This window comes from Podarcis filfolensis (assembly GCF_964270895.1).
Source record: "Podarcis filfolensis genome assembly, chromosome: 2".
In the NCBI taxonomy this organism is placed as follows: domain Eukaryota; kingdom Metazoa; phylum Chordata; class Lepidosauria; order Squamata; family Lacertidae; genus Podarcis; species Podarcis filfolensis.
The window spans coordinates 103,011,511-103,039,030 of record NC_139605.1 but is presented as its reverse complement, the minus strand read 5'-3'; the positions used below and the strand labels follow the sequence as shown (position 1 = coordinate 103,039,030).

Here is a 27,520-nt window from a genome sequence, read left to right as displayed (position 1 = left end):
GTTGTTGTTTTTCCTGTCTGCCAGGTTATCTGATAATGCCTTATCTGATTGCCTTTCCTGGTAGTCTAGCCATTCCTTTGAGATGGTGATTACCCATTTCCTGAGACAATGGGAAGGTTCCCTCACCCCCTCCCTCCTTGCAGAGAAAACATTTGGTCAGTTTGGGAGTCAAAATGGTTTCAGGACGGTCTTCCTGCGCTGGTCTATGTACGTGCTTGGTTGGTACATTTATGAACATTTATTATATAAACAAGACCTTAAATTTTATTACTGCAATATTCCTTAGCAAGGGCTCGGGGGCCCCACTCTTGAGAGGACGGAGAAGGCCAAACCGCCAAGCCGAACACGGCACAGCATCCCACTCCCGCCATGAGCAGCAAGGAACACATATGCAGCCTGCAAGTGATTAACTCAAGGTCATTTAGGAAACTTGTGTGGCACAGCAAACCCCACGTCCTCCTGAGCTAATACTTGTTTCTATTTTCATCCTTCTTTCCCCACTGAGGAGGGAAAGGATGTGGGCGACTGAGCAATGGTATTTGCTAGAGTAGCAGATAGTTGCAGAATTCAAAAGCAGCTCCCTGAAGATATTATCAAAGAAGAAATGGCATTTTCACCATTACATTTACGGGGTGGTGGTGGTGGGAGGGTTGACCCATTGAAACTACAGTGGTACCTTGGGCTACATACGCTTCAGGTTACAGACGCTTCAAGTTACAGACTCTGCTAACCCAGAAATAGTACCTCGGGTTAAGAACTTTGCTTCAGCATGAGAACAGAAATCGTGCTCTGGCGGCACGGCGGCAGCAGTAGGCCCCAATAGCTAAAGTGGTGCTTCAGGTTAAGAACAGTTTCAGGTTAAGAACGGACCTCCAGAATTAAGTGCTTAACCTGAGGTACCACTGTAATGGAGTGAACTGATATATGGTCATTAACACTGGTGGGTCTACACTGAGTCAGTTAGTTGAATAGGTAAAGGTAAAGGTAAAGGTAAAGGACCCCTGGAGGGTTAAGTCTAGTCAAAGCCGACTATGGGGTGTGGCACTCATCTCGCTTTTCAGGCCAAGGGAGCCAGCGTTTGTCCACAGACAGCTTTCTGGGTCATGTGGCCAGCATGACTAAACCACTGCTGGTGCAACAGAACGCAGTGACAGAAACCAGAGCACACGGAAATGCTGTTTACCTTCTTGCCACAATGGTATCTATTTATCTTGCACTGGTGTGCTTTTGAACTGCTAGGTTGGCAGGAGCTGGGACAGAGCAATGGGAGCTCACCCTGTTGCATGGATTTGAACTGTCAACCTTGTTGTAAATAAAAATTGCCCTTTTCCCTTATGGGGTATCCAAGAGCCCATATAGAGTCCTTACATAGGTTCCCTATTGGTAGGAGAAAATAACAGAGGCCAACCAGAGAATACTGAGAAGAAAAGCAGCTATTAAGCTTGATCTTTATTGAACTGTTGCAACAGGGTGCTCCCCTCACCCGTAGGAAAGGAGGAGGAACCCAGAAAAATGGCGCACAAGGCCTTATAAAAACTTTTGAAATTGCCACCCTGTAGATCAAGACCACCCCCAGAAACATCATACATACATCACAGAAGGGGTGTAACCTAAGACCACCCCTCAGATACATCATACCTACATCACAGAAAAGGCGGTCTAAACAGAAATTTGAATGTTGTTTTTCTCCTGTCCTTGTTTATCTCCTGTCTGGCAGGTTACTTGATTGGATTGCCTGGGGAGCCTGGCCATTCTTTTGTAGTGATAAATACTTAGTTCCTGGGCCATATCACAGGCTCACACCCTATTCATATCTTAAATGTGCCCTTAAGACAGGATTTGTTAGGAAAGAGACAATGGGAGGTTTCCCACTTTGACCTTGCAGAGAAAACATTGGCTCAGTTTAGGAATCAAAATGGTTCCAGGTTGGTCTTCCTGTGCTGATCTATGTACGTGCGGTTATGAACATTACCATATATCTAAGATCTCAAAATTCCTATCACAACCTTCTGATCAGCAAGCCCAAGAGGCTCAGTGATTTAGACCACAGTGCCACCCGCTCCCTGGGTTAGTTGAATACAACCCAGGATGTGTCAAGCTGTGACGAAGAGTAGGGCACCTGTAAATTATGCGGCAGAGAGAAGTTTAGCAGTTGTGGAAAACAACCTCCTTGCTGAAAAAGTAATAATGGGGGGGGGTGCAGGATAGAAAATGCATATACAGTGGTATCTCAGGTTAAGTACTTAATTTGTTCTGGAGGTCTGTTCTTAACCTGAAGCACCACTTTAGCTAATGGGGCCTCCCGCTGTTGCCACGCCGCTGCTGCGTGATTTCTGTTCTCATCCTGAGGTAAAGTTCTTAACCCAAGGTACTATTTCTGGGTTAGCGGAGTCTGTAACCTGAGGCATATGTAACCTGAAGCGTATGTAACCTGAGGTACCACTGTAGTAGCAGAGGTTTGGGAAACAAAGGAAGGTTTCGTCTCATGTCTGCAGAAAGGAACTACGCTATCTCAAATAGTTGCCTCTTTTACTTATCGCACACTTTTTAAAATACTGTGCTCCGATGCTTTGGCATTCCTGCTTTAGACAGATCAGAGCCGCTTTGTTTTTTGGCATGTGGATGGGTTAGTCATCACGACTGGTCACCATGGAAACATCCCCAAGGCATTCACTCCTCACCTCCCCGCCCCCTGCAATGAACTTTTTAATTAGTCACAAACTTTTATCCCTAACAAACACTGTTGCTAACACTTACACACAGACACATGGAAGCAAGGAACTGCAGATCGTTAACCTTTGTGAACCTACAGCTGGGCCTTCTCACATCTGGAATTCATTAAGTACGTCAAAAAAAATAGAGAAGAAGAATGGCATTGAGAACAAAAAGCAAAGGATGAATATGCTCTGTAAGACACTGGAGAGGTGATGCATAACCTCTTGAAGCTTGGCTTTCAAATCTGTGTAAAAGAACTTTGCAACTAAGCTTACCAGAGATTCTGGCCCACTAGCATATTTACCGGTTTGTCTGCTCTCACACCCCGTCAGTCATTTTTGGCACACTGATGGCCTAAAATACCAACTCCTATTTATTATTATTATTCACAAGCGAAAAGAACCTGCCTTAACATGAGTGGCACATACCCATATTCTGAGGACTGGAACCTATATAAGGAGCCCGCCTCTTTACCAGGGAGAGACGAAACCAGGACTTTTACCACCAGAGTAATAAAAATTTTGGCATTCATGCAAGCGATTAAGTCTATTTTCACCCCTGAATACAAAAAAAATACCTGTATTAGAAATAACATATTCATCTCACAGATGTGAAACAGGAATTGTTTGGAGACAGATCTACGATGCACATGCAAACTGGGTCCCTAAATATATTGTTATGAGTTGTGGGTGCCAGAGTTTGCAGCTTCCAGATTCCCCTAAATTCCTAGGTCTGATAGGTGTTAGAATTTAATCAAAGCTTGGAGTGTTAAAATTGGCTGCCAGACAATGGAATTAGTGAAGTGTTAAAGCACAGCTTCCCATGCTCAGGAAATCGCTTGGGAGATGAGCCATTAATCAAAGACAAAGGGAAGGTGATGGGGCATCAGGAAAGCCAGAAAGAGGGGTCTTCCTGCCAGGAGGGAAATGGGAGGGGCTGCTCTCTCAGTTCCAAGTTGGTCTGAAGAGAGGAACAAAGTTTTAGAGCTGAGATCACGATTGGGTTTTGGCAGCGATGCTACAGTCTGAAAAATGCAGCAAGCTGGAGAAAGGGTCAGAGCCACATTTTAGAGCAAGTTTGATTTATGTTTGAATCCAAGGCTGAGGCTATGCCAGAAGCAATAACCAATTGGGGTGCCAACACTGTAACCCCTCCGTCATAAGCTCAGGTTGCATAGATACATAAATAAACCATATTTAATAAAGACACTACAGTCTCTGCTGTGCCTGATTTCCACATGAACCCTAGGTAAACACCTGGAATCTCTCACTGCTCGGAGATCTGGATGGCATGTCACAATACGTTTGGGTGAATAATAGCTCCCAGACTGAATAAGCTGAAAACTCCTGTTCTAGGGTACAATCTCGGTTCACGTAGAACAATAGTGAAGATCCAACATGGCTGACTCGTGTTCCACATGAAATGGGTGCACACACTAAAGGGTCCCCCAGAATTATTGGCAATGCTCAGTGGTTCCTATGGCAGACAAGCCCGTGTGCCAAGGGTTCCTTGAAGGCAGAATGTTGGAAAGCCAATGGCCTAGATGAGAGATAACCAGAGCATAGATGAGGGATAAAACAGAATGGGCCTCTGCACATCGCTGAAAATATATTTTTATTTTGCAGTAGTGTCTCATGTATGACAACGGTTGTAACTCTCAAATTCTTCGCTTACCTCTCTCTGCTGTTACACTAGCAGTTACAAGGTTAAAAACGATAATAAAATCTTGTGATTTGCTCTGTGCCTTAGGGGTGGGGCAAAGTATAAATCAAAATAAAAACCTGTTGCGACAAGAATGACAAGTTATGAAGAAACAGGGCATTAGAGAGCACAGCTGGTTATGTAGCTATCTGTAGCACAGATGTTTTGAGAGGAGAGACATATTATATTTATCACTCTGTAAGGGGGCAATCCAAGCAAAGGGCTAACTTGTGTGAGAGGCAAGGGGGAAAGTCCATGCTTTGCATGGAAAAGATTTCAGGTTCAATCCTGGTATCGCTGCTTAAAAGAAATTGGGTGAAAGTGACAAACAAACAAACAAAAACACAGCTGCCCAAGACCCTGGAGAGCTGTTGCCAATCAGAGTAGACAACACTGAGGTGTACAGACCAATGGTCTGACTCACTGTAAGACAGCTTAATGTGCACATACAGCTCCTCTCAGAAATCTTGATGCTTTTCTTATCTAGAGCTGGCCCTATCATTAGGCAGAGTTAGGTAGCTGCCTCAGGCAGTGGATAGTGAGGTGGGTGGGTGTGGAGTAGCAGCAGAAGCTTTAAGATAAGATTCAACTGATAGTCTGGGTGACAACTCTATGTGGAAAGGGGGTTCCATCTTGTCTATCTCAGGCAGCAGAATATAATGAGCTGGCCTTTCTCCAAGCAGAATCATATTCGGAAGGGCTCAAAATCCCTTCCTGTCCAGCATTCCCAGCACCAGCTCCCTACAAACGAGCCCATGCAATCAAAGTTCAACATGCGCCTGCTAGACTCCGTTATCCAAAATGTTTGTGTTTAATTTCAGCAATACACACAGGGGTTCTTCTTATCATGGGAAGTAAACAAGATGCGGTGTGAAGAAAATTTGGCAACATTCAAAAAGAACAGGGTGGATTTCTTCCTCCTGCTCCTTCCTATACATTCTTCAAACAGGCAGCATTTCCTGTTTCAGAAATTAGAGGGGTAATAATGTAAATAAAAGTTAACCAATTATTTTAAAAAAGACAGAAACAAAATCTAAAATAAAAGGCTACCCTGAGTTATTTACTATCAAAACCAAGGAGAAATAAATGATTATCATTTATGGATCACATGAGGCAGGCACCCTGTCCCTCCAAACAGCTCAGAGCAACATACATAAGAAATATCTAATTTTATCCTAACAGTTCTGTGAATACTTATTGGCCCAAGGTTATCCAGCAAGCTTCATGACTCAACAGGAACTGAATCCAGGTTTGACATCCTCTAACCTCACAAAATTGCAACTGGCGATACACTGAGCGCCCAACGTGACATAATATTAAATGCATATTTGCATTTAATGTGCAGGTGTTCCCACCCCCCCCCCTGCAAATAGCATCAGCTGGGAGGCGGCAGTTCATAATTATAGGGGTAATAGCAGGCATGCAGGAGAATTTAAAGCACTTGTGTCTCTCTACAGGCCGTTCCGCTCTCCAGGTTGCAATATTCGCTGGCCTGACTCTGCATCCTCAAGTGCTTTTGCCAGGTTGGAATGTGTCCTTGAAGTGTAATAATCCTTCTTGCTTGCCTGTGGAGAGTATGGCGAGACAAGTGTGTATGTGCAGAACCGCTGGCTTATGCATGGGTAAAATGACGCCTGTTTTACTATTGGTTTGCTACTAGAACTACTACTAGCAAGGCCTTTGAGTAACAAAAATTGAGCAGAAAGTTTAAAAACCCAGTGTCTTCCATGCTTGTTTATGACTATGTATTGGATGATCGCAACACGAAATGTACCGCAAGGAACTATCCACAGATTTGTTGTTGTTGTTTAGTCGTTTAGTCGTGTCCGACTCTTCGTGACCCCATGGACCAGAGCACGCCAGGCACTCCTGTCTTCCACTGTCTCCCGCAGTTTGGCCAAACTCATGCTGGTAGCTTCGAGAACACTATCCAACCATCTCATCCTGTCGTCCCCTTCTCCTTGTGCCCTCCATCTTTCCCAACATCAGGGTCTTTTCCAGTGAGTCTTCTCTTCTCATGAGGTGGCCAAAGTATTGGAGCCTCAGCTTCAGGATCTGTCCTTCCCATGAGCACTCAGGTCTGATTTCCTTAAGAATGGATAGGTCTGATCTTCTTTCAGTCCATGGGACTCTCAAGAGTCTCCTCCAGCACCATAATTCAAAAGCATCAATTCTTCAGCGATCAGCCTTCTTTATGGTCCAGCTCTCACTTCCATACATCACTACTGGGAAAACCATAGCTTTAGCTATACAGACCTCTGTTGGCAAGGTGATGTCTCTACTTTTTTAGATGCTGTCTATCCACAGATAGATGTCAGCAAACTGTGAATGTATATGGATACTATAAAAATGAGGTAGTTATTTGGGCAGGAATGAGCAGGTGAGAACTCTTGACAGAGCCAAACTATTGTTCATTCTGTGTGATGCACTGGGGAGAGAGATACAGTATTAAATTTCTTGCTTGTTCCTGGTGGGCAGCTGTCAAAGCCTCAGCTGTTATTCACACATGGGAGGAGAGAGTTAAGAGGGGTTTTGCATGCTGCTCAGCTTGGGCAGAAATGCGTTTGAGGATCATTTATTGCTATTTCTGAGATCCAGAGTGCAGCAGGAGCTAGACTGGGGCCAAGGAAACGCAGGTTCGAATCCCCAAAGCCGTGAAACTTAGGCCTGCTAATAAACCATCTCTCAGTTTAGCTTAGGGACGCGGGTGGCGCGGTGGGTTAAACCACAGAGCCTAGGACTTGCCGATCAGAAGGTCGGCGGTTCGAATCCCCGTGATGGGGTGAGCTCCTGTTGCTCGGTCCCTGCTCCTGCCAACCTAGCAGTTCAAAAGCACGTCAAAGTGCAAGTAGATAAATAGGTACCGCTCTGGCAGGAAGGTAAACGGTGTTTCCGTGCGCTGCTCTGGTTCGCCAGAAGCGGCTTAGTCATGCTGGCCACATGACCTGGAAGCTGTACACTGGCTCCCTCGGCCAATAAAGTGAGATGAGCGACACAACCCCTGAGTCGGCCATGACAGGACCTAATGGTCACAGGTCCCTTTGCCTTTACCTTTACAGCTTAGCTGACCTTGCAAGGTTGTTGTTAAGTCAAACAATATAGATGCCACCCCAAGCTCTTTAGATGGAACAGCAAGAGATAAAATGCAGTAATCTCAAAACAGAGGTTTCAGTAGAAATTAAAGCAAGGCAGGAGAGAGGATCACATGTCTGGAAGGGACAGGTGCCAGTGAGCCAGTTCTGTTTCATCTGATTCAGTGGGAGAACTCCCAGCCTACATCACTTGATTCTACCAACCACTCTCTGCTTCTAGAAATGTGAACATCCATTTTGGTTCAAGTAGGTGGAAAAAGAAAGGGGAACTGACCGGCCTGACCTAGAAGCAAGGCAGGAGAAGCAGCGGCTGCATTCACTTTTCCATACTAATCTTTCCTTTGGCCATCCTTTATCCTGTCTGTTGTGGATCAAAAACTGCCCCCTCTTCTGAGTGCTTTTAAAGTGACAAGCACCATATCTGAACGAAGAGGCTGGCAAACCTTAGCTATTTAGGCAGTAGCCTCCCAAAGGCAAGATTTCAACCTCAAGTGCACCACTTGGCAACTCAGCAGGCAGTTTCTTGCTGCTTATGGCAGCTGTGCAAACCGAGAAAAACACACACAAACGGATTCTTGTTTTTTCCACACTGGTGCAATTTCCGTTTTATTCTCAGCCATGATCTCAGTGACTGGCACTTGTAATGATCCTGAGGAATATGGAGCATGGAGTGCCCTGGAAGATTGGGTGGTGATGCTAATGGGTGGAAAATAATCAAGAGTCTGGGATGGGAACTAGGTCAGCTATACTCCCCAAATCCACCGCCAGCCAAACTGACCTAAAAAGACAGCTACAGAATCTGCCAACCAACACTGGAATTTCACCCTCTTGTCTAAAAAAAAGGGGGGTGGAGATCCTTTACTACCTCCCCCTACTGTATGTAGGGAGGGGTTCAGGAAGGGCAAAATAGCTCAACACTCTAGTAATAGAACAATATACTATATTGGGATACTGGACCACTAATAAGACCTTCTGGTGCCACCTGCTGGACAGTGACAATGAAGAGGAAGACATGGAATTCTATTTTCTCATTATCCAACCTCTTGTCTTTTGAGCAGGGATGGCAAACCTCAAGACCAGGGGTAAAATGTGCCCTTCCAGGCCACCTTCTCAATCTGGCCTGCGTGTTTTTACATGAGTAGAATGTGTCTTTTTATTTAAAATGCATCTCTAGGTTATTTGTGGGACCGCCTGGTGTTTTTACATGAGCAGAATGTGTGCTTTTATTTAAAATGCATTTCTGGGTTATTTGTGGGGCATAGGAATTTGTTCATTCCCCCTCCCCCAGAAAATATAGTCTGGCCCACCACGTGGTCTGAGGGACGGTGGACCGGCCCATGGCTGAAAAAGGTTGCTGACCCCTGCCCTAGCCCATACCCTGCCCCAGCCCTGCTTTGCAAACCTCCCTGGGCATTTTTGCCTGTCTAGAATGCATATTTGAACTCTGATGCTTCTTGCTTGGCTGTGTGAGAACATAAGGAGGAGAAAGTGTGTGGAAACGAAAGGAATATTTTCATCCATTGCTCTAAACCAGGCTTCCTCAACCTCGGCCCTCCAGATGTTTTGAGACTGCAATTCCAATCATCCCTGCCCACTGGTCCTGCTAACTAGGGGTCATGGGAGTTGTAGGCCAAAAACATCCGGAGGGCCGAGGTTGTGGAAGCCTGCTTTAAACACTTTTGCTTCTGGGCCTGCCAGCCACTGGCATGTGGCCTCCACAAGCCAACGTGGCCCTCCGACTGAAGGTTTCCCAACCCTGCTTTTATGTTTGCTGGGAGAGAACACAATTCAGAGGAACAGTGTACAGTGTTTTAGTTCGGGATGGGTGGATAACTCAGTGCTACTCGCTTTTTGAGAACTTCAGCTCATTGCTCATGAACAGAGATAGAGGCTGTACTAAGGCTGTCAGTCCAAGATGCAACATTAAACACAGCCGGGCAGAAAAGCAGGTCCATAACTCAAAGGGATCGTGCTTTGACAAGTCCATTAATGTGTCTAATCCCCTTTTAAAAGCTTCTAAGCCTGTGGCCATAAACACATCTTGTGGCAGCAAAGTCCATAAATCTACACATGGCATGGATTCCTTTCCTGAATGTGTCCCTTTCATCTACTGCCAATCGATATCATCGAATGATACTCTGTTCACGTATTATGAGGAAGAAAAGGGTCTCTAACCCATTTTCTCTGCATTTGACCCTTCCTCATAGGGCAGGGATAGGGAACAGGTTGCCCTTCGGATGCTGATGGATCCCAAACTCCCATCAGCCCCAGCCAGCAAGTGATGGTCAGAAATGAGGGGAATTGTAGTCCAATTTATGGTGGGCCAGAAGTTTCCCAGCCTGGTAACAGGGGAAGTAGAGCAGCTCATGATTTTGGTTGTTCTTTTCCATACCTTTCCCAGCTCCACAACATCCTTCGGGAGATGTGGAAACTAGTGTCCCAAACGTGGTTACAACGTAGAGAGCATCTGTTGCTTTGTCCCAGCTCCTGCCAACCTAGCAGTTCAAAAGCATACCACCGCGAGTAGATAAATAGGTACCGCTTTGGCGAGAAGATAAACGGCATTTCCTTGCACTACGGCACACGTCATGGTGTTCCTGCGCCAGAAGCGGTTTAGTCATGCTAGTCACATGACCCGGAAAAGCTGGACTTAACTGTCCAGGGGTCCTTTACCTTACACCATAGATTTTCATAAATACATTACAATATTGGCAGCTTCATTTTCAAACCCTCACACTGAATTTACCCTTTTCACAATTGCCACCCGAAAGAATACTTTAACTGAGTTACCAGCTTAAAAAAGGGAAGGGTATACAAGTATTGCTACCATGGAGAAGCTTTTTTTAAAAACAAAACAAAACAAGCTTTAGACCAAGAGTCTGTTTGGATTAAAAGGGAGGAAGAACATCCTAGACGCAGAGATCACTACTGCAATTTTTATTATTGCATCTCTTTTAAAAATGAGGAAGAAGAGAAGATGGGAGGTGGAGTGGCCACTACAGAGAACATAAAGGTGTTGAGTATTATACAGGGGCAGGGAGAAGGAAGATAGGGGACACTCCACCCATTTAGGTTCCTCTGAAAGCCACCCCCTGTGCCTTGACATTCCCAGCCACCTACCTCAACGGGGAGGAAGAGACTAGGAGAAAATTTAAGGAGGGTGGCAAATAGGTTTTAGAGTCCTCAGGTATCTAACACATCAATAGCTGGGAGAAATACTTTTAAAAATTCAGACAGCACCCAACATAAAATAAAATAAAAGGTACAAAGGAAGAGCCTGAAGACAGCTTCTTCTGGTCTGTGTGTTGCACAGTTCTCAGAATGTTCCCCTGGGGACGGTTTGTTCCTATGCACACTATGTCCGGTGGAAATTCCAACCCCTCACAAATCCAACTCCAGATCCTCGAGTTCCTCTTCCAAAGCTTTCCTTCGAGCCAGCTTGTCCAACTGCTCTTTGGTCGGTTGCTTGATCTCCCCAGAGTCAATCCGTGCCTGCAGCTCCTCCACCTGCCGCAATTTCTTTTTCACGTTTTTTATTTTCTTGTTCTTCTCCAAGTTGGCTGTGGCAGATGAGGAATCGCCGCTGCCTGCAGGGGGCCTTGTGCTACCATCGGGGACAGCCAGCTTAGCATCCCCACTGCTGCCTGGTGTCACTGACAAGGTAGTTTTCTCTAATGACTGGATCAGGTCATCTGTATCACGATCCCCTTTCTCCTGCTGTTGCTTTCTCTTCTCCTTGCGTTTTAGGTTCCTCTTGGCCGTCTTGGAGAGACCTATCTCACCACTTTCTGGTCCTTTTGAAGCTTGCCTGGCCACCGGGGTGTTGACCTCTGGATTCAGGCCCGGAGGCAGGTCTGGTTTGCTTTTGAAGAATTTCACATATTTATTCTCGTACCTGCATGGAACAAAAGAGATCAGAACTCTCTTCTATCAGTACTTGAAATCAAGGGGGGGGGAGAAGGGAGGAATCCTACCTTCAGTGCTTCTATAAGAAAGGAGAGCGGGGGGAGCCCCTAAAAATATAATAGAACTGTCCATTTGTAATTCCAGCTCGTTTCCATAAAAAAGCAGCAGATATTGCAGCATGAAGTGCTGGGGCAGGAGTGATGTTGTGTCTGTGCAGCTGCTTACTCAGGGCAGACACTAGTTTTGCAGCTGCATGCAAGTGCCCTGCATGTCACCTTTGGGTTCTCAGATGCGACGGTGCATACTGCAGTCTAGGGTAATTGCTTTAGTAAACGCCCATCCCAAGTCTAAAGGGATGTTTTTAGCTATGATGGTTTTTTGTTGGTGGTGGTGGGGAAGCCATAAACATTGATTGGTGGGGAAAGTGCAGCAGCAGCACCTGCAAAAGGTAGGGTGGCAGGTACAGAATTTATTTATTTATTTTGCTGCCTGGTATAGATGGCTTCCTTCGGGGCACTTTTGTTGATACATCAGTGGTGTCTCTAAAGCCGGAAAGACATGGGTGATAAAGCCACATTAATGTTATTTGTGATGCTAAATCTTCACATTTAGGCACCTGGTCCTAGGGCAGTGATGGAGAACCTGGGACCCTCGTGATGTTGTAGGGCTACTAGTTCTGTTGTCCCTGACCATTGGATGGAACCAAATAAATAAACAAATACCTTACAAATTCTGAGTGGCAAGGGTGTGCCTAGGGAGAATGTTGACAACCATTCCCCATACCTGACAATATCGCAAATTGCTTTTGAAATTCCTCTCAATTTCAAAAGTGGTATGTTGTGTGGCAGAGTAAACTGTTTGAGAAACAAGCTTCTTTGGCAGCACAGAACTAATTTGGAGGCTCTTTGGATCTCACCCCACGTATTTTTTTAAATTGAGGGGGAGAGTATCTAAAGTCAAACACAAGTGTGTTTACCATTCCTGCTGCAATTCCTTCTTGCTGCACTTTCACACTGAGAACTACTGAGGCAGGAGTTTCTGTTTGGTTTGTGATGTCATAACTGCAGATATGCAAAATGTCTAAACAGAACTGCATGTTGTTCTCATTTCCAATAACAGAGGCCAGTGGGGAGAAGATATTCCTTGAAAAACAAGTTTCAACAAGATTGTCCTTTGTTTCTTATTATAATAATTTATTATTTCTACCCCACCTATCTGGCTGGGTTTCCCCAGCCACTCTTTCAGATATTTAGGTTTATCATAATCATAATCTGAAGGTGAGATTGAAGGGAAGGTACCAAATGGTAAAATGGGAGGAATGGAGAAAGGAGCATAGGTCTGTACCATCTGGAAATTGGTGTGGGGTCCATCTGTTGTATGGCACATCTGATCTGTTTACATGCTCGACATGGCTCCTAATTACATTAACAGTATTTTATTCAATTTATATTAAATAAATAAAAATAAAATAGCGTTAATGTAATTAGGAGCTGTGTTTACATATACGTGTAAACAGATAAGATGTGACATACAATAGATGGGCCCCACACAAATTTCCAGATGGAACAGATTTCCTTTGTACTGTTGGGAAGATACCAAACAATGTACCCTTTGCTTGCATCAAATTAGGGCAATGCATTGTTTGGGGAAAGAAGAAAAGAAAGAAAGAGAGGTTAGAAGATGAGTGTTTAACTTACACGGGCACTTCTTCTTGGGGAACATAGCCTTCCTTCACCCTCCTCTGTTTCCTCCAGGTGCCATCTGGACGCTGTGTGGAAGCGATGTATTTCCCTAAAACATTCAAAAATATTTGTGAAAAGATACCCTATCTTTACATATCTCTATGTGATCATGTGGGCTTTTCAGTGTTCTAAAAAATCCTGTTACAGATAGGTAGCCATGTTGGTCTGCCATAGTCAAAACAAAACAAAAAATTTTCCTTCCAGTAGCACCTTAAAGACCAACTAAGTTAGTTCTTGGTATGAGCTTTCGTGTGCATGCACACTTCTTCAGATACCCAAATTTTTTTTTTTTGTTTTGACTAAAAAATCCTGTGAATGTTCATTTATTTTAAATATTCATAAGCTGTATCACACCATAATATTACCTTTAAAAGAAGCAAAAGCAAAAGACAAGATATGCCTAAATTTGATATACACACACATAGCTTTATTGCGGCCCATAAACCCAAAATACACAGTACCACATTAATAAATATCAAGTTATTAAGGTGTAAAACCAGCCTTGCTAGCCAACAGAGCAGCTTTAACCTATACATAATGATTTCTGATTTTTACTGCCTCCGAGAGGAATTTTTCTACTATGGAAATTGGCTTTGGAAATGGTTTTATAGTTATTTAATATACTTACTAAATTACTACAAAACCATTTCCAAAGCAAAACATAAAAAGGCACATCAGTTTCAAACAAGTCAAGTTATTTGAACCATACTTTATTTAGCAGCTTTGCATGTTACCATGATCCCATTAGGAAGTGGCTTGCAGGTAGAAATTAATGTGAAAACATCCCTAGAGCTCATCCCATCTGATTATCCCACAAGTGGATTTCTTGCTGCAGAACATTTAACATTTCTATAACACTTCACTTACAGGGCTACTGCAAGGATCACAGAGAATAAATCAGTTCAGTATTTTAAATCCCATATTGAAGATGAAATATGCAAGTACCCAGCATATGCTGACGCACAAATCATTTCATTCACTAGAAGTCATGGGGAAGAGTATTGGAACTACCATAATGCAATGTAGGAAAAAAGTAAAAAGCACTGCACCACCGTTATCTGTCAGAGGGTGCACAATGCACTGGTCACTTGAGCCTAGGCAGCATAACAGTTTGAACATGACTAGGACATGAGAGGCTGGGTTCAAATCCTCACTCAACAACGATGTTCTCTGACTGACTTTAGGCCAGTCACTACCTCTCAGTCTCAGAGAGGTCTTGCGAGAATAAAATAAAGGCAAGGACAACCACGGGGGCTGCTTTAGCTCTTTGGAGGAAAGGCAGGATATAAATGCAGTAAGCAAACAGAAATAAAACGAAGCCTTGCCACTACACATGTATTTGAGGAAAAGGCTTCTTCTGTACCTTGATTTGTTAGAGGAGAAAGAGCAGCAGCAGCAGCAGCAGCTTTTTCCATCCCTGCTGAAATTTCATCTTCTGCACAACTATCCAAGTTTCCTACTTTGCATCTGGTCTCTTGGTATTGGGTGTGGGAGAAAAGAGGCCTGTAATCACTCGCAGTCTTAAAACCCTAGCAGCATTTGGCTTAACAGGGGATACCTGTGTGAGGAAAAGCTAGATACGGGGTGGCAGGGAGGGAGTAGCTTCACTTGAAACCTATATGTGTTGCTTCCACATCGTTCATAACGGGGAGGGAGGGTGGTGCCGGATTACCATACCAAATGGGCATTTTTAGGGGCGCTGTGACAACGATCAAAATAACACTGATGCGATCTTGAAAGAAAATTACAAAAACGTATTCGGAGATCATTTGCAAGGTTTCAACAGCCTGGAGGCCTCCGCAGGGTTTAATCCAGCACTGGAGGGAGTGACCAGGTAGAGTCACCATATGCAATGTCAGAACCATTTAACTGTAGAGTTGGAAGGGTCATCTAGTCCAAACCCCTGCAATACAAAAATCTCTCCCCCAACGTGGGATTCGAACCCAGGACCCTGATATTAAGGGTCTCGTGATTTATACACCATCACTGTCCTCATATAAAGAGGGACGGAGGGGTTAGAGTGCGAGGCCGCAGGCAATGCTTAACCCCCATCGCTGTCCCTCAATAGCGCCGGTCCTAAACGAAAGGCGGAGAGGAGAGCCGCCTCCGCCCTCCGGCCAGAGGGATCTGAGGCGACTGAGGGGAGGTTCGGCTCTAACGGCCGCGGGGGCGTGGCCACCGCAGCCAAGGGGCGTGGCCACAACGGAAGGCAGCGCGGGATAAGCCGCAACCGGGGAGCGGGAAAGGCCTTCAGAGGGGGCGTGGTCGCGGAGCCGAATGGAAGGGGAAGGCGGGGCAAGGATGGAGAAGGGGAGGGGCGTCATGTCGGGGATAACTGAGGAGCGCGGCGGCCGGACGGGGGGGTGGGGCGGGGCGAGGCAACTGTCGGGGTTGGCGTGAGGCAGGGTGGTGGCGGTGGCGGGGAGGGGGACGCCGGCCCCCGAGAGCCCCCCTCCCATCCTAGCCGCGGCTCCCCGCCACTCACCGGTTTCATCAGTAACATAGGGAGTCGCCATCTTGGAAACGCGACCAGCTTCCGGTCGCGTCGCCTCCGCCTCCGGATATGGCGTAATTGGGAGGAGAAGAGAGTGTGCGGGCGGGGAGGAGACGGGGGAACTGAAAGCGGCTCTGCCGCCATTTTGTTCTTGAAGGAGCGCCTTCTCTTCGCTGAAGGGTTAACGGCGTCGTTGCTAGGGTTTCGGAAAGTTCAGGGGCTGGAGAGACGTCGCCGACAAGCGTCATAAGCACGTCAGAATGCAAAACCCCGCGTTTCTGAGGTGGAAAGCGGAGTCCTCAACTTTACCCCTAAGGCAGCGCTGCAGGTGCTGTTGGGACGCCCAGTGTCTCCCACTTCCCATTGGCCTCAGTCAAAGGATGGTGGGAGTTAGGAAGACATATGCCTTGCATGCACAAAGGTCCAGGTTCGGGGCTCAGTGGCACCCGAGTAGGGCTGGAGAAAAGCTGCGACCTGAAACTACAGAGAGTTGCTGCCAGCCCGTGTTGGCAATACAGAGCTACGTTAACTGGAGGAATGACTTGGAATAGAAGCAGGTTCCTACGTGGCCGCAAGTTCCCCAAGCCTGGCCTAAGTGGCCCTGGCCTGGGTTCCTTATTCTGACAGGAACGGGGCCTTCAGTGGAGGCCGGCCCAAAGAAAGGAGGGGCCTTCGCTCTTCCTCATCTTCCTCTGCCCATTTGTTAAACGTTTTAAATCTTTTCCGTGACTTCGAAAATCCATGTTTGTGGACATTTTAAGTACCTGAAGAGCAGGGAGAGCCTTGCCAAGTGCAGAACGATTCTCACTGTTACGCTGTGAAATGTTAAATAAATAAGGGAGATCATAACTGAAATCCTAGGCAACAAAGATTATCTCCATGTGCAGTGGCACTTGCTTTCAAGTAAGGATGGTTAGGACTGGGCACTTTAGGACAGTGGTATCTTAAGCCCATGATTGGATTGTCTTCTGTGGAGTTTTTAAACTCATTCCTACATGTACCTGAGACTTCGAATCTGAACAGTGCAGGCCCTGCCATTAGGAAGAGTGAGGCAGCTGCCTCAGGTGGCATAGTGAGGGCCAGAGATAAAAAAGAATTGTGTGAACTGTGACACTTAAGCTAGCCTGCTGCCCTTAGGTGTGGTGCTGGTCTGTCACCAGTGTTGATGTAGAGTCGGCTGCCAGTCTGGGTGGCTTTTGTACGTGAAACAGGAGGAATCATTGACTGCCTCAGGCACCACAATGTCATATCCTGGCTCTGAATTGTGTGACTCACATTTTAGAACTATCCACAGCAACAGAACATTTCGAAAGGCAACAGACATTTTTAAGAGTCTGGTTTTCAACTTGATAACGGTGTGCTTCCAAACTCAAGATTTAAAGGAAGATTTACCAGTCAGGCTTGAAAAGCTTGCCTATGTACCTTAAAGTCTCTTGATTGGATTAAAACCCTAATGTTGTGTGATTATCTCCATGAGTGGAAATTAACTCTCTCTATAAAGACAAGCTTGCTCATTTAATTACAAACGATAGCACTGAATTAAGTTGAACATGTGGTGTAGTTAGGCTATTCCTCAGATGCAGGGCTGTGCATAGACTGTTGTGCAAAGTCCTCCTCACATGCCAGGTAGTCAAACATTGAGTTTCTATTGAAACACAAATGCTTGCAGATAAACTACTGAAAAAGACATTGGGTATAAAATACTGAAATATAAAATACTGAAAGCATTGGGTATAAAAAAGTGGCAATAATGATTATGGAAGTGGTGGTGTCTGAAGAAGCATAGGGATATAGGGGCTCCACAGAAAACAGCCCAATGCTTTGTTCTATACTATGCACTTTAAAGAATTGTATCCCACACGCTACATTAATGCCCACTGTTGAGGGTATCCAGATTACAGGACACCTGCAGACAAGACCCAAATATACTTTGAAAGGAACATCTGCAGGCAAGGAAGATAATTTGTAGAAAATTCTTTCCTGGGATAGAATTTCTCAAATGAACTGGTATATAATGGTATGGACAGCCTGCTCATGACATCTACACAGTGAGGAAATTTGAAGTGATGTGACCTATACATAAAAATCGGGTTCAAAATTGACAACAGTGAATAAATGATGCAAAGTTACCAGACATGAACATGCAACCTCATTGAAAAATAAGCAGAACTTTGAGAAGAAGACTATAACGTTGGGATGGCTACAGCAATTCTGCCAGTTTCCAGACCTGGTAAGGAAATTGTAAGATCTTCTCTTCCAGAGAGGAGTCAGCCAGAACAGAATAGTTTCTCAGAACCATATGGTAAGTACTGTTGAACTCAATAGGACTTACCTTTCAGCAAACCTTCATGCAATTGCACTGTACTGTACATCTGTTTCTTATAACCCAGTTGTGACTGTTGAACATACAGGGGGAAGACAGTTTTGAATAGTTTAGGCAGTGCCTTTGTGCTCATCAAGCAACCCTTTTATCTGTTATATCACTTTCTGTAACAATGGCCATATTGAAGAGAAAGGGAAACCCTGTTTTTAAAATGGCTGGCTGGCTGTGGTTCTTAGGATTTTTACGTTGGGATTAAGATAGCTATTCCTTTTCTAAAATGAAAAGATATATATATTGTCTCGAAGTCAGGACCACTTTGTTCAAAGAGGCTTCAAAGTGAGGACCAGGTTTAAGCACGTTTGCCAGTTTACATAAGGGATGGAGGGGTTACCTCTCATACATAAGAAACGTACAGAGAGGAAGGCAATCCCCCCCCCCCCAGTCTTTCCCCTTCTCTCTTCTTGCCTGGTGGAGTTCTGGTTTCAGAATTGGGCAATAATAAAACTGCCTAAAGCAATGGAGTTCCCAGAAGGAGGGTTGGGTTCACTCCCCTCCCCTCTTTTCTTCCCAACTCTATACTGCATATAACACCAATGTCTCACAAAAAATGTAACTGAAGAACCTGAAGAAAGAGACAATACATGTGCTTTTGAAAACAAGGGGAAATTACTATTTTTTAAAGAAGAAAAGGAGTGTATGGCTGACCCCAGTATTTAAATAGCCCCCACCCCTATTACATCAGTAGAACCAGAACATAAACCTATGTAACTAGAAAAGAAAATATCAATGTTTGGTCCAGATCCTAGGTACTGTACCCTCACTAAAGGAGACTGTATGGATGATTCACTAAATGATGGTAGGATGGTGTGTGTATGGCCTCAAATTCTCTATCTGATATGCTGCTTTATTACAAAAATGACGACTAGACAACTGATCCTAAACTGAATAGTTAGTTGTCCAACCGCCCCCTCTAGAACCCTCTGCTTTGAACTGACTCTCAAATGCCTCGCTTTCAAACACCCTTTCAAATCCTCATCCAATCATCACTCACCACCAGAATTCCACAACCTCTCTTTCACCCTCCCTCCTTAACAGTCCCATAATAATTCTGATACGTAAAGGTAAAGGAACCCCTGATCATTGGGTCCAGTCGTGGCTGACTCTGGGGTTGTGGCGCTCATCTTGCTTTATTGGCCAAGGGAGCCAGTGTACAGCTTCCGGGTCCTGTGGCCGGCATGACTAAGCCGTTTCTGGCGAACCAGAGCAGTGCACGGAAAGGCCGTTTACCTTCCCGCCGGAGCGGTACCTATTTATCTACTTGCACTTTGACATGCTTTCGAACTGCTAGGTTGGCAGGAGCAGGGACTGAGCAACGGGAGCTCACCCTGTTGCGGGGATTCAAACCACCGACCTTCTGATTGGCAAGTCCTAGGCTGTGTGGTTTAACCCACAGCGCCACCCGTGTCCCTAAGCTAAGTTGAGAGATGGTTTATTAGCAGGCCTAAGTTTCACGGCTTTGGGGATTCGAACCTGCGTTTCCTTGGCCTCAGTCTAGCTCCTCCACTCTGGTTCTCAGAAACAGCAATAAATGATCCTCAAATTCATTTCTGACCAAGCTGAGCAGCATGCAAAACCCCTCTTAACACTCTCCTCCCATGTGTGAATAACAGCTGAGGCGTCCCTCAATAATTCTGATACAATTACCTTAATAACCCTATGCAATGCAGGAATCTCAACTAGATGATCCATGGCCGGTGGCCATCCAAGCGCTGCTTAAATACCTCCAAGTCACTGCTTCAGGCCCTAAGGGCCTCTGGAGCTGGAGAAAACAAGCTTGCTTTATGTGACTTTAGTTATTGAAAGGGCTGCGTGGTGTGGATCTCATTTCAGTGTCAGGGGAGAGAGAAATGCGTTGCTTACACTCTCATTTCTCCACACTATGCAGAATTGCAATGGTAACCAGAAGGCTGGAGTTTGGAGCCCAGCCGGGGCTGGCTATGGGTAGGATCCTTGCATTGCCGGGGGTTGGACTAGATGACCCTTGGGATCCCTTCCAATCCTACCATGCTATGATTATATGAATCAGCTAAAGGAACAAAAAGATGCTTCTGAAACATTTGGGAATCATAGGAACACTCTCCCCACCAGTGACTTCCAGCAAGAGCTTGCATCTTCCTTAGAAGAGAGGCAGGCCAGAACAAGGGGGGGAAGGCTAAGAGTTCATGTAGGTGGAAATGCCAATTGAATGCCCTATACTACAGGAATGCTTCCTTCTGGTGTCCCCCAACCTCATGTGCCAGACTGCTGCTAGCATGGCTGGGAGCCAGGTGCCTGCTGATTGCTCCATTTTCTTTGCAGGGAGGGAGCCTTTCCCCAACATATACTTTGTTCTGGCCAAATCCCTGGAGAGATGGGACGACCCTCAGGTACTGGGGCAGAGGGAACAAAGGGGTCCTTGTGAAACACGTTTGTGGAGTCTGTGGTTTCCAGCAAGTACTTTTCAAAAGCATTGCTCCCTCCAACAGGGGAGGCTGAGCATAGCCATCACTGCTAGTTGCCTTTGAGATGCCTCTCCTCCATGCAATTGTCTAGCCCTCTTTGAAAGCCATCCCATCCAAGATGCTCTTGTGGAGCATCCAATTTTCTTATGCTTCCTTGCTCCTGCAGGGAGATGACTGTTGTGAGATCCTTTGGTTAACATCTATCTGGGCTGGAAAATATTAAAGAATCAGAGGACTGGTGAGCTTCCCTTGAAGCACAACTGATCGAAGGCAGGCAGATCTGTTAGCATCTTGATAAAGATGCTCAAACGACAAAGGATGCTATCATACCCTACAGGCGTCTCAGAAAAAGCTCCCAAGCTGATGGAGAAGAGAGCAGTTAAGTCATGGGTAGGCAAACTAAGGCCCGGGGGCCAGATCCGGCCCAGTCGCCTTCTCAATCCGGCCCGCGGACGGTCCAGGAATCAGTGTGTTTTTACATGAGTAGAATGTGTGCTTTTATTTAAAATGCATCTCTGGGTTATTTGTGGGGCATAGGAATTTGTTCATTCCCCCCCCCCCCAATATAGTCGAGCCCCTCACAAGGTCTGAGGGACAGTGGACCGGCCCTCTGCTGAAAAAGTTTGCTGACCCCTGAGTTAAGTGGTCAGTGGAGCTCCAATTTGCCGTTTCTGGATCCCACCACAGTCCTTCCAAGTTGCCAAAGAAATAAATGTCACAACAGTTTTTTCCTTGCACCTCCTCCCCATGATCACTCCTGGGGTCTTCTCAGACATATGCTGTGTCTGAACCAGCAGATCCCGCCAAACCAAGTAATCGAGGGCCCAGTCAGAAAAGGGGTGTGCGCAGTCATACCAGAAATAAGCAAAATAACTAAACAGGTACTAGAAGTCACCCCAGAGCTGGCCCTACTGAACATCTTCCAAGGTAACAATGCCCACTCACACTATAAAGAGCTCATAACCCACCAACAGCATACGATTCAATATGGCTAACTTAACCCGACAACCCCCCTCACCCACGCACAAACAAATCCCACTGCAGCCAGCCAAAGATGATCAACCACACCCTAGGCCACCCCAACCTCTCTCACCACCAAGGAAACAGAACAAGCGAATAGAAAGAGAACTTCCCCAAGTGACACTGACACAAAAACCCCAAGCATACACTAAATAAAAGAACTTAAGCTTTGCCACCCCAGTCCCTCACACACACCCTGTATACTTTTAATGTGGGAAGTAGACTTCACACCACTGAGCACCTTTCTCAATCACTCCTGCTGCTCAAACGCAGGCTCCCAGTGTTACTTTTTATTGGCAGAAAAAAAGAGGCAGGTGCATGGAAAAATATGCAGGTCAGGTTTAATTTTAGCATAAGGGATTCTGTTGTTGCAGTGAACTATACTAAATAACTTACGAAATCTTTTCCATTGATGATGCCTATAACACTTGCACGATCACAATTTGTCCTATATTGAGACTCAGTTCTGGGACAGTTTTATATCCCTACAAAAGAATTCTTATTAAATCTTATTGAAGACGCTGGAACCCTTGCCCCGAGAGAGTATTAACTGTATACTCATTGTGCTATAAACTAAAAGCTGCTGGGGGGAAAGTTTGCAAAGGCCCCAGAGCAGCATGATGATGTTTTTGTCCTGGGCTATAACCTAAACTGTCAGATGAAACCCAGCTGTTAGGAGCAGAAAGATCATGGACTGGAAACAATGTTGGCGGCTTTATTTTGCAGCCATCTTGTGTACTGTTTTCCTGTCCTGACCCTTATAAGTCACATTTGTTGGAAGAGCAGCATATGCAGGACGTACAATGCTGTGAGTTCTTTTTGGCATGGCTCCCCAGTGACTCTGACAGCAGCTCCTTACTCAGAGGCAATTGCCAGTATCCTGGCTGAAGTAGTGAGTGGCTGGTTTTGCCATGATGGTTTGAAGATACAGTGGTACCTTGGGTTTGCATATTTCTTGGTTTGCCTACGTTTTGGATTACAAACACGTCAAATCTGGAAGTGCATGTTCTGGTTTGCAACCATTTTTGGATTACAACCCATTTTTTTTGGATTACGGACAATTTTTTTTTTGGAGGCCCAATTGTCGAAAGTGCGCCTTGGGTTACAACCTGTTTTGGTTTACAAACGGACCTCCAGAACAGATTATAGTTGTAAACCAAGGTACCACTGTACTCGGAACATTTGAAAGGCTAATCCAGCACTGGTTTCTCTACAATAGATAATAAGATTCTGTTCTGCCTACCAAGGAATCCTGAGCAGCTCAAGAACTTCTATACCTGCAAAAATGGACCATTGCAATATAATTTCCTATCTATTTTGAAATGTGGAATAATGTGGCATCACAAGCCAATTTTTTAAAATTCAGCTTAATAACCTTATGAGCATTCACACTGATGAAATACCTGATTATAGGAGAGCTGAAACTTGATCTTGGGATGCTGAGGTTTGTGGGGTAGACTGAGGTAGGTTTCACCCTTTGAATCTGGCTGAGCCTCTTTTCCAGTTTTATTTTGAGCAGTGCTAGAGACCACAGGAGAAGGGGAACTATTTCAAAATGATTCACTGTTCTTTCCTCACTATCTGAGTGATGATGCATGTTCCACATCTTAGACATTATGTAAGAGTTGGTAGGGTGGCTAGTATCCTGATTGATTCCTTGCCATCGTTGCCACCTACCGTGTTTCATTGCCATGTTTTACTCTTGCTTATGTGAGTCAATATTAAGTGCGAAGACCTGTAAAGTAGCACTTTGCAGAGAGAAAGCTGCTATAGTAGTGATAAGCTCTAACAGCTAGATATTTATGTAGTAGGTGTTTCAACTTGGTTAACAATGAGAGCAGCTGCACGGGTGAATATTCTTGTACTGGAGCAGATAGCAGTCCCACCCTGCTCAGTGTACTGCTCAGTGCCATGAAGGCAATAATGTGCTTCAAATATATTGTCCAGTAGGTGTCAGTCTGGCTTGCTAGCAGCTGGATTCAGGAGAGAGGGTCTGGTTTATTTCTCCCATCTAGTTGTGTGGCCAGAGAAAGCAATGTCTTGACAGTGCTGTATTAATGGTCATGGGTGCCCTGTGCAAAGCCTTAATCTGGGGCCCACATCCCTCTCGCCCATCCATCACATACATGCCCTTGGCTTGTACTCATACTCACTCCCTTTGCCTCTCCTTGTTATCCCACTCTCTGTTGTAGCACGTGGGGGGGTCATTCTGCAGCTGATGGTAGGTAATCTAACCCCCCCCATTTAAAATTCTAGGAGCTCAGAACAGCTACCAGGTTCTGAGCTGGGAGGGAAATGAAAGGGAGCAAGAATCTTAGAACTGTAGAATTGGAAGAGACCACAAGAGTCATCTAGTCCATCCCCCTGCAATGCAGGAATATTTTCCCCAGCCTAGGACTCAAACCCATGACCCTGAGATTAAGAAAGGAACTTATTTCAAGGAGAACGGGGATGGAGAATCCATGGATATCCAGGTGTTGCTGAACTCTGCTTATCATCAGAGAGCAACAGGTTTTCTACCCCCTTTTTCAGATAGCTACATTGTAGCAAGGGCTTAGCTGATTTGCTAATGGCTAATTCATCTCAGATTTGACCCCAATGGCAGCAAATCCTCCAAATTTAATAATACCACTGTTACATTAATGACTGATGCCTATACCTATAGTCCAGGTATATGTCACACCTATCCTAAAATGCTGCAAACATGCTATAGTCTAGAATCTCTAGCAATCCTAGCACAGCCAACTTCACCAACACCTGACCTCCCTGCTGTTCTTTCCTTTCTACCTTTGGCATACCCATAGCAAACACGCATCATGGCAAGTATACCACAGACACACAGGTACCACAGATTTATGATCACTTTCCCAAGGGTTTCTTTTGTGAAATGGTTCATTGCTCCACAGATATCTTTAATTTTTCCTGTATCTGATATTTACCTATATCTTCATTTGTGCTTTTCCCAGGAACTAGTTAAGTAAATCTCTCAGTATTTTCCCAAGGGTTTTGAGAATAACTCATTCTAGCTAGATAAAACACTTCTTTGTTTAGTTCCTTTGGAGTTGGGACCTTGAGCTAAAGTAAGGAGAGCAGAAGGGGGAATATGTTGTGAGTCTCAAGTTTTGACAACTTGGCAAGGAGTTAAAAAGGACTCTTGACACCCTAGCACCACAATCCTTACCATATGTAATCAGATGCAATTCTTGTTGAATTTAACAATGGGGCAGTGTAAATCGGACCTTCTCTTTTCCATCTTATGGCCATCTGGAGGGGCAGTCTAGCGCTATAGCACAACAAAAGCAGGACAGGCACACACTCTGAACATTTGTGAAATGAAAAAGTTACAGGTTTTCAACAGGAAGCTATAGGACATGTCCTGATTGGAAACAAACCAGTGTGTTTGCCCTGAAACTTTTGCAACCGCAAACAGTGTTGAAGGCATGATCATATATAATCATCTTGATACCATCATGAGAACAAGTCATCATGAATGCACAATAAAAATAGCTCCTTCATAGGCGTTGCCAGAGGAAATTAAGCACTACCACACACATACGCTAACAACATTAGGGACTTTTGTTATACTGCATTGTTTCATTATTGCTAATTAGCAATATTTGCTTGGTGGTATTAGTTCAATTAGCTTTCTGGTCATACCGTGTTTTCAAGAGTTAATAGGGTTTGGCAACGTTAGTTATATAGTTGGCAACGTTAGTAATATAAACCAGAAGTACTCAAAATTAATCAGGCAGCTGTTTATATTCCTAAAAGACATTTGAGCACATGTATGCATTCTCAAGTTTGTTCTAAATAGACATTAGCTTTAATGCTCTCCAGCTAGTCTTGTCCCAAAACTCCACTGCTTATTACAGAAGACTAGCAGTGAAAGTTGAGCAATGCAGACTTCTTTATAGTTCATGTTTTACTTATTTCATTTTTGAAGCAAAGTTACTTTCCTGAAGGGCAGGCTTCCCTTCTAGTATCACAGGAAAGACAGAAACATGATTGAAATGTCTTTCATTTCAATGTTTGTCCATCACCTTTCTGCACACCTACCATGGAGGAAAGCTGAACTTTTTTGGATGGTGGAGTGAAGAATGTTCTTCCCAGTTAGGTAAGTCACTTTAGTTATCTGTAAGCTTCAGTGTTCTTCACCTATAAAGTGGAATCAGTGATTTGTGGGCCACGTGTATATGCTCAGGATTATTACTGTTTTCATTTGCAACATGTTAGAAGATGTGGGGATACCAATCAAGGCAAGCATATCTTGGTATTTTGCAGTCCTTGTGCTCCTGGTAGAGGTGGGTAGTATTTGCTCAGAAAAGGTGGAGGCTGCATGCATGTGTAACACGAAGCCAAGCAGTGGTTTGTTTGAACAATAGAGTGAAAGAAGTGCATTCTGGTGAACGCAGCTCAAATACTCCAGCTTTGCTCCTCTCTTAGTCAAGTGGAGAAACAAACCACAGAGTTCACATTACACCCAGGCCAGTGCTGTTTGTTTGGAAGGGGGAAAAAATATATCATCACTGTTTGGACATAACACTGTTTTACATGCCACCCCAATCTCTGTGCGTTGTGAGATTCTGGGGGTTCCAGGCACTTAACCAGTGTTTGTGTTTCTTGCGGGAATGAGGCACAGCAGAGACTTTGATGTCTTTATAATAATATGGTTTATTTACACATATATACAACCTGAGCCTGCGATGGAGGAGCTCACAGCATTAACACCCCAAAAGGGTCTTGTTTCTCCCACAGCCTTGGATTCAAACAGACATCAGGTATTGCTCTCTGACTCTCCAGCTTGCTGCTTTACATCACTGCAAACTCTCAGCTCTAAAATTCAGGCTTTGTCCTTCTAACTATCCTTGAGTTGAGGGAGGAGCCCCACCCATTTGTTCTCTAGCACAGAGCCCCTTGCCTTTGTTCTCTTAATGGCCCATCACCCAGACGGTCACCTCAACACAGGAAGCTAGCTTGGCTTATATTTTAACACTTGCTGGATCCAGGAATTAGAAGGATCTCACATATAGCCTACTCCCTCCCTCCCCACTTCCCAAATTCATAACAATACCAAGCCAGCCGCTCTGTGGTTTGTTTCCTCACTGATGAAGAGAGGCATTTTTGCTCAGACACCTCATGCATATTATAGTTAAAAGAAGCCACACAGCCTGGTTTAGGATTATGTGTGAATGCAGACAGCGAGGTTGCTAATGAAAGTCTCCTCCACTTGCCGCTTCAGCAAAAATGCTGCCTTATAGCCAGCCAGAAAGTGGCTAGCCTTGGCAGAAAGAGAAAACTAGGACAGATGGATCTCTCTTCCTAGTAATAGTGTTAGCAGCTTTAAAAACGTCTGCAGTGCCTCCTAATCTTGTACAGATCATCATCACAGGTGCACATCTGTAGGGTTGTGTTTTCAAACACAATTCTTTCCTCTCCTCTGTTGTTTCATGGTTTTTGCTTCTCTCGCTTTTACTGAGACGTGGGTGATGTGGTCCTTGTGAGAAGAACTACAGGCTTGGAACTGTAGGAGAGCTGTATGTAGGAGAGCTGTGACTCATCCTCTGCAAGGATTAGATTTGCTTCTTTGGTACCAGCCTGTTCTGAACTATGTCTCTAACTTCCTCTGTGTGTTGCCACCTGCTTTCAAGAGCACTGCAATTGAATGGGCCAATCAGCTCACACAGAGCATCAAACGTCTCTTGTACAGTTGCACAGCAAGCCTATTTCGGCAACTAGGTTATTACATAGAAGAGTGAGCATTTTCAAAAGGCACACGGAAAATCTTCTTGTCCCCTCTGGGTTTTCGCTTTAAATCATGTGTTACCTAGGGACAGTTCATCATCACGTTTTGTGAACATGGAAAACGTGTGTAGAAAATACTGTGTAGACTGCATGCAGATCGTCGGGTGTGATCTCTTATTATGAGTTCATTTGGCTTTGTATGTGTATACTAGGAAGCCATATTTGGCTGTGGCTTCCCATTATGTGCATACACAGAAAAATCCATACATTAATAGCTACATGTG

General features: G+C 44.8%; 2 protein-coding genes across 9 annotated transcripts in view; one reads left to right on the top strand and one right to left on the bottom strand.

Annotated features, from left to right (window-relative positions):
- Positions 1–10,430: 10,430 nt before the first annotated feature.
- PYM1 (PYM homolog 1, exon junction complex associated factor) lies at positions 10,431–18,101 on the bottom strand. 3 transcript variants are annotated; one of them, XM_083598995.1, is made up of 4 exons: positions 15,642–15,764; positions 14,520–14,630; positions 13,112–13,205; positions 10,431–11,403 (listed from the first exon to the last, which is right to left on the bottom strand). In XM_083598995.1, the coding sequence occupies exons 1-4, from the start codon at positions 15,670–15,672 to the stop codon at positions 10,890–10,892; spliced, it is 750 nt and encodes a 249-aa protein (XP_083455121.1). In that variant the 5' UTR covers positions 15,673–15,764; the 3' UTR covers positions 10,431–10,889. The 3 variants fall into 3 exon arrangements, with proteins under 3 accessions (XP_083455121.1, XP_083455122.1, XP_083455123.1); XM_083598996.1 differs by lacking the exons at positions 14,520–14,630; positions 15,642–15,764 and adding an exon at positions 17,983–18,101; XM_083598997.1 differs by lacking the exon at positions 14,520–14,630.
- DGKA (diacylglycerol kinase alpha) overlaps positions 16,394–27,520 on the top strand; it is a 77,358-nt gene continuing 66,231 nt past the window's right edge. For 2 of the 6 annotated variants that reach the window (XM_083598646.1, XM_083598642.1), the window contains exons 1-2: positions 16,394–17,952; positions 20,332–20,399. In XM_083598646.1, coding sequence (XP_083454772.1) covers positions 20,384–20,399 — 16 coding nt within the window. In that variant the 5' untranslated portion in view covers positions 16,394–17,952; positions 20,332–20,383. Of the gene's footprint in view, positions 17,953–20,331; positions 20,400–20,845; positions 20,865–27,520 lie in introns of those variants that run through there. The other 4 variants (XM_083598643.1, XM_083598645.1, XM_083598644.1 and 1 more) reach the window with 4 other exon arrangements.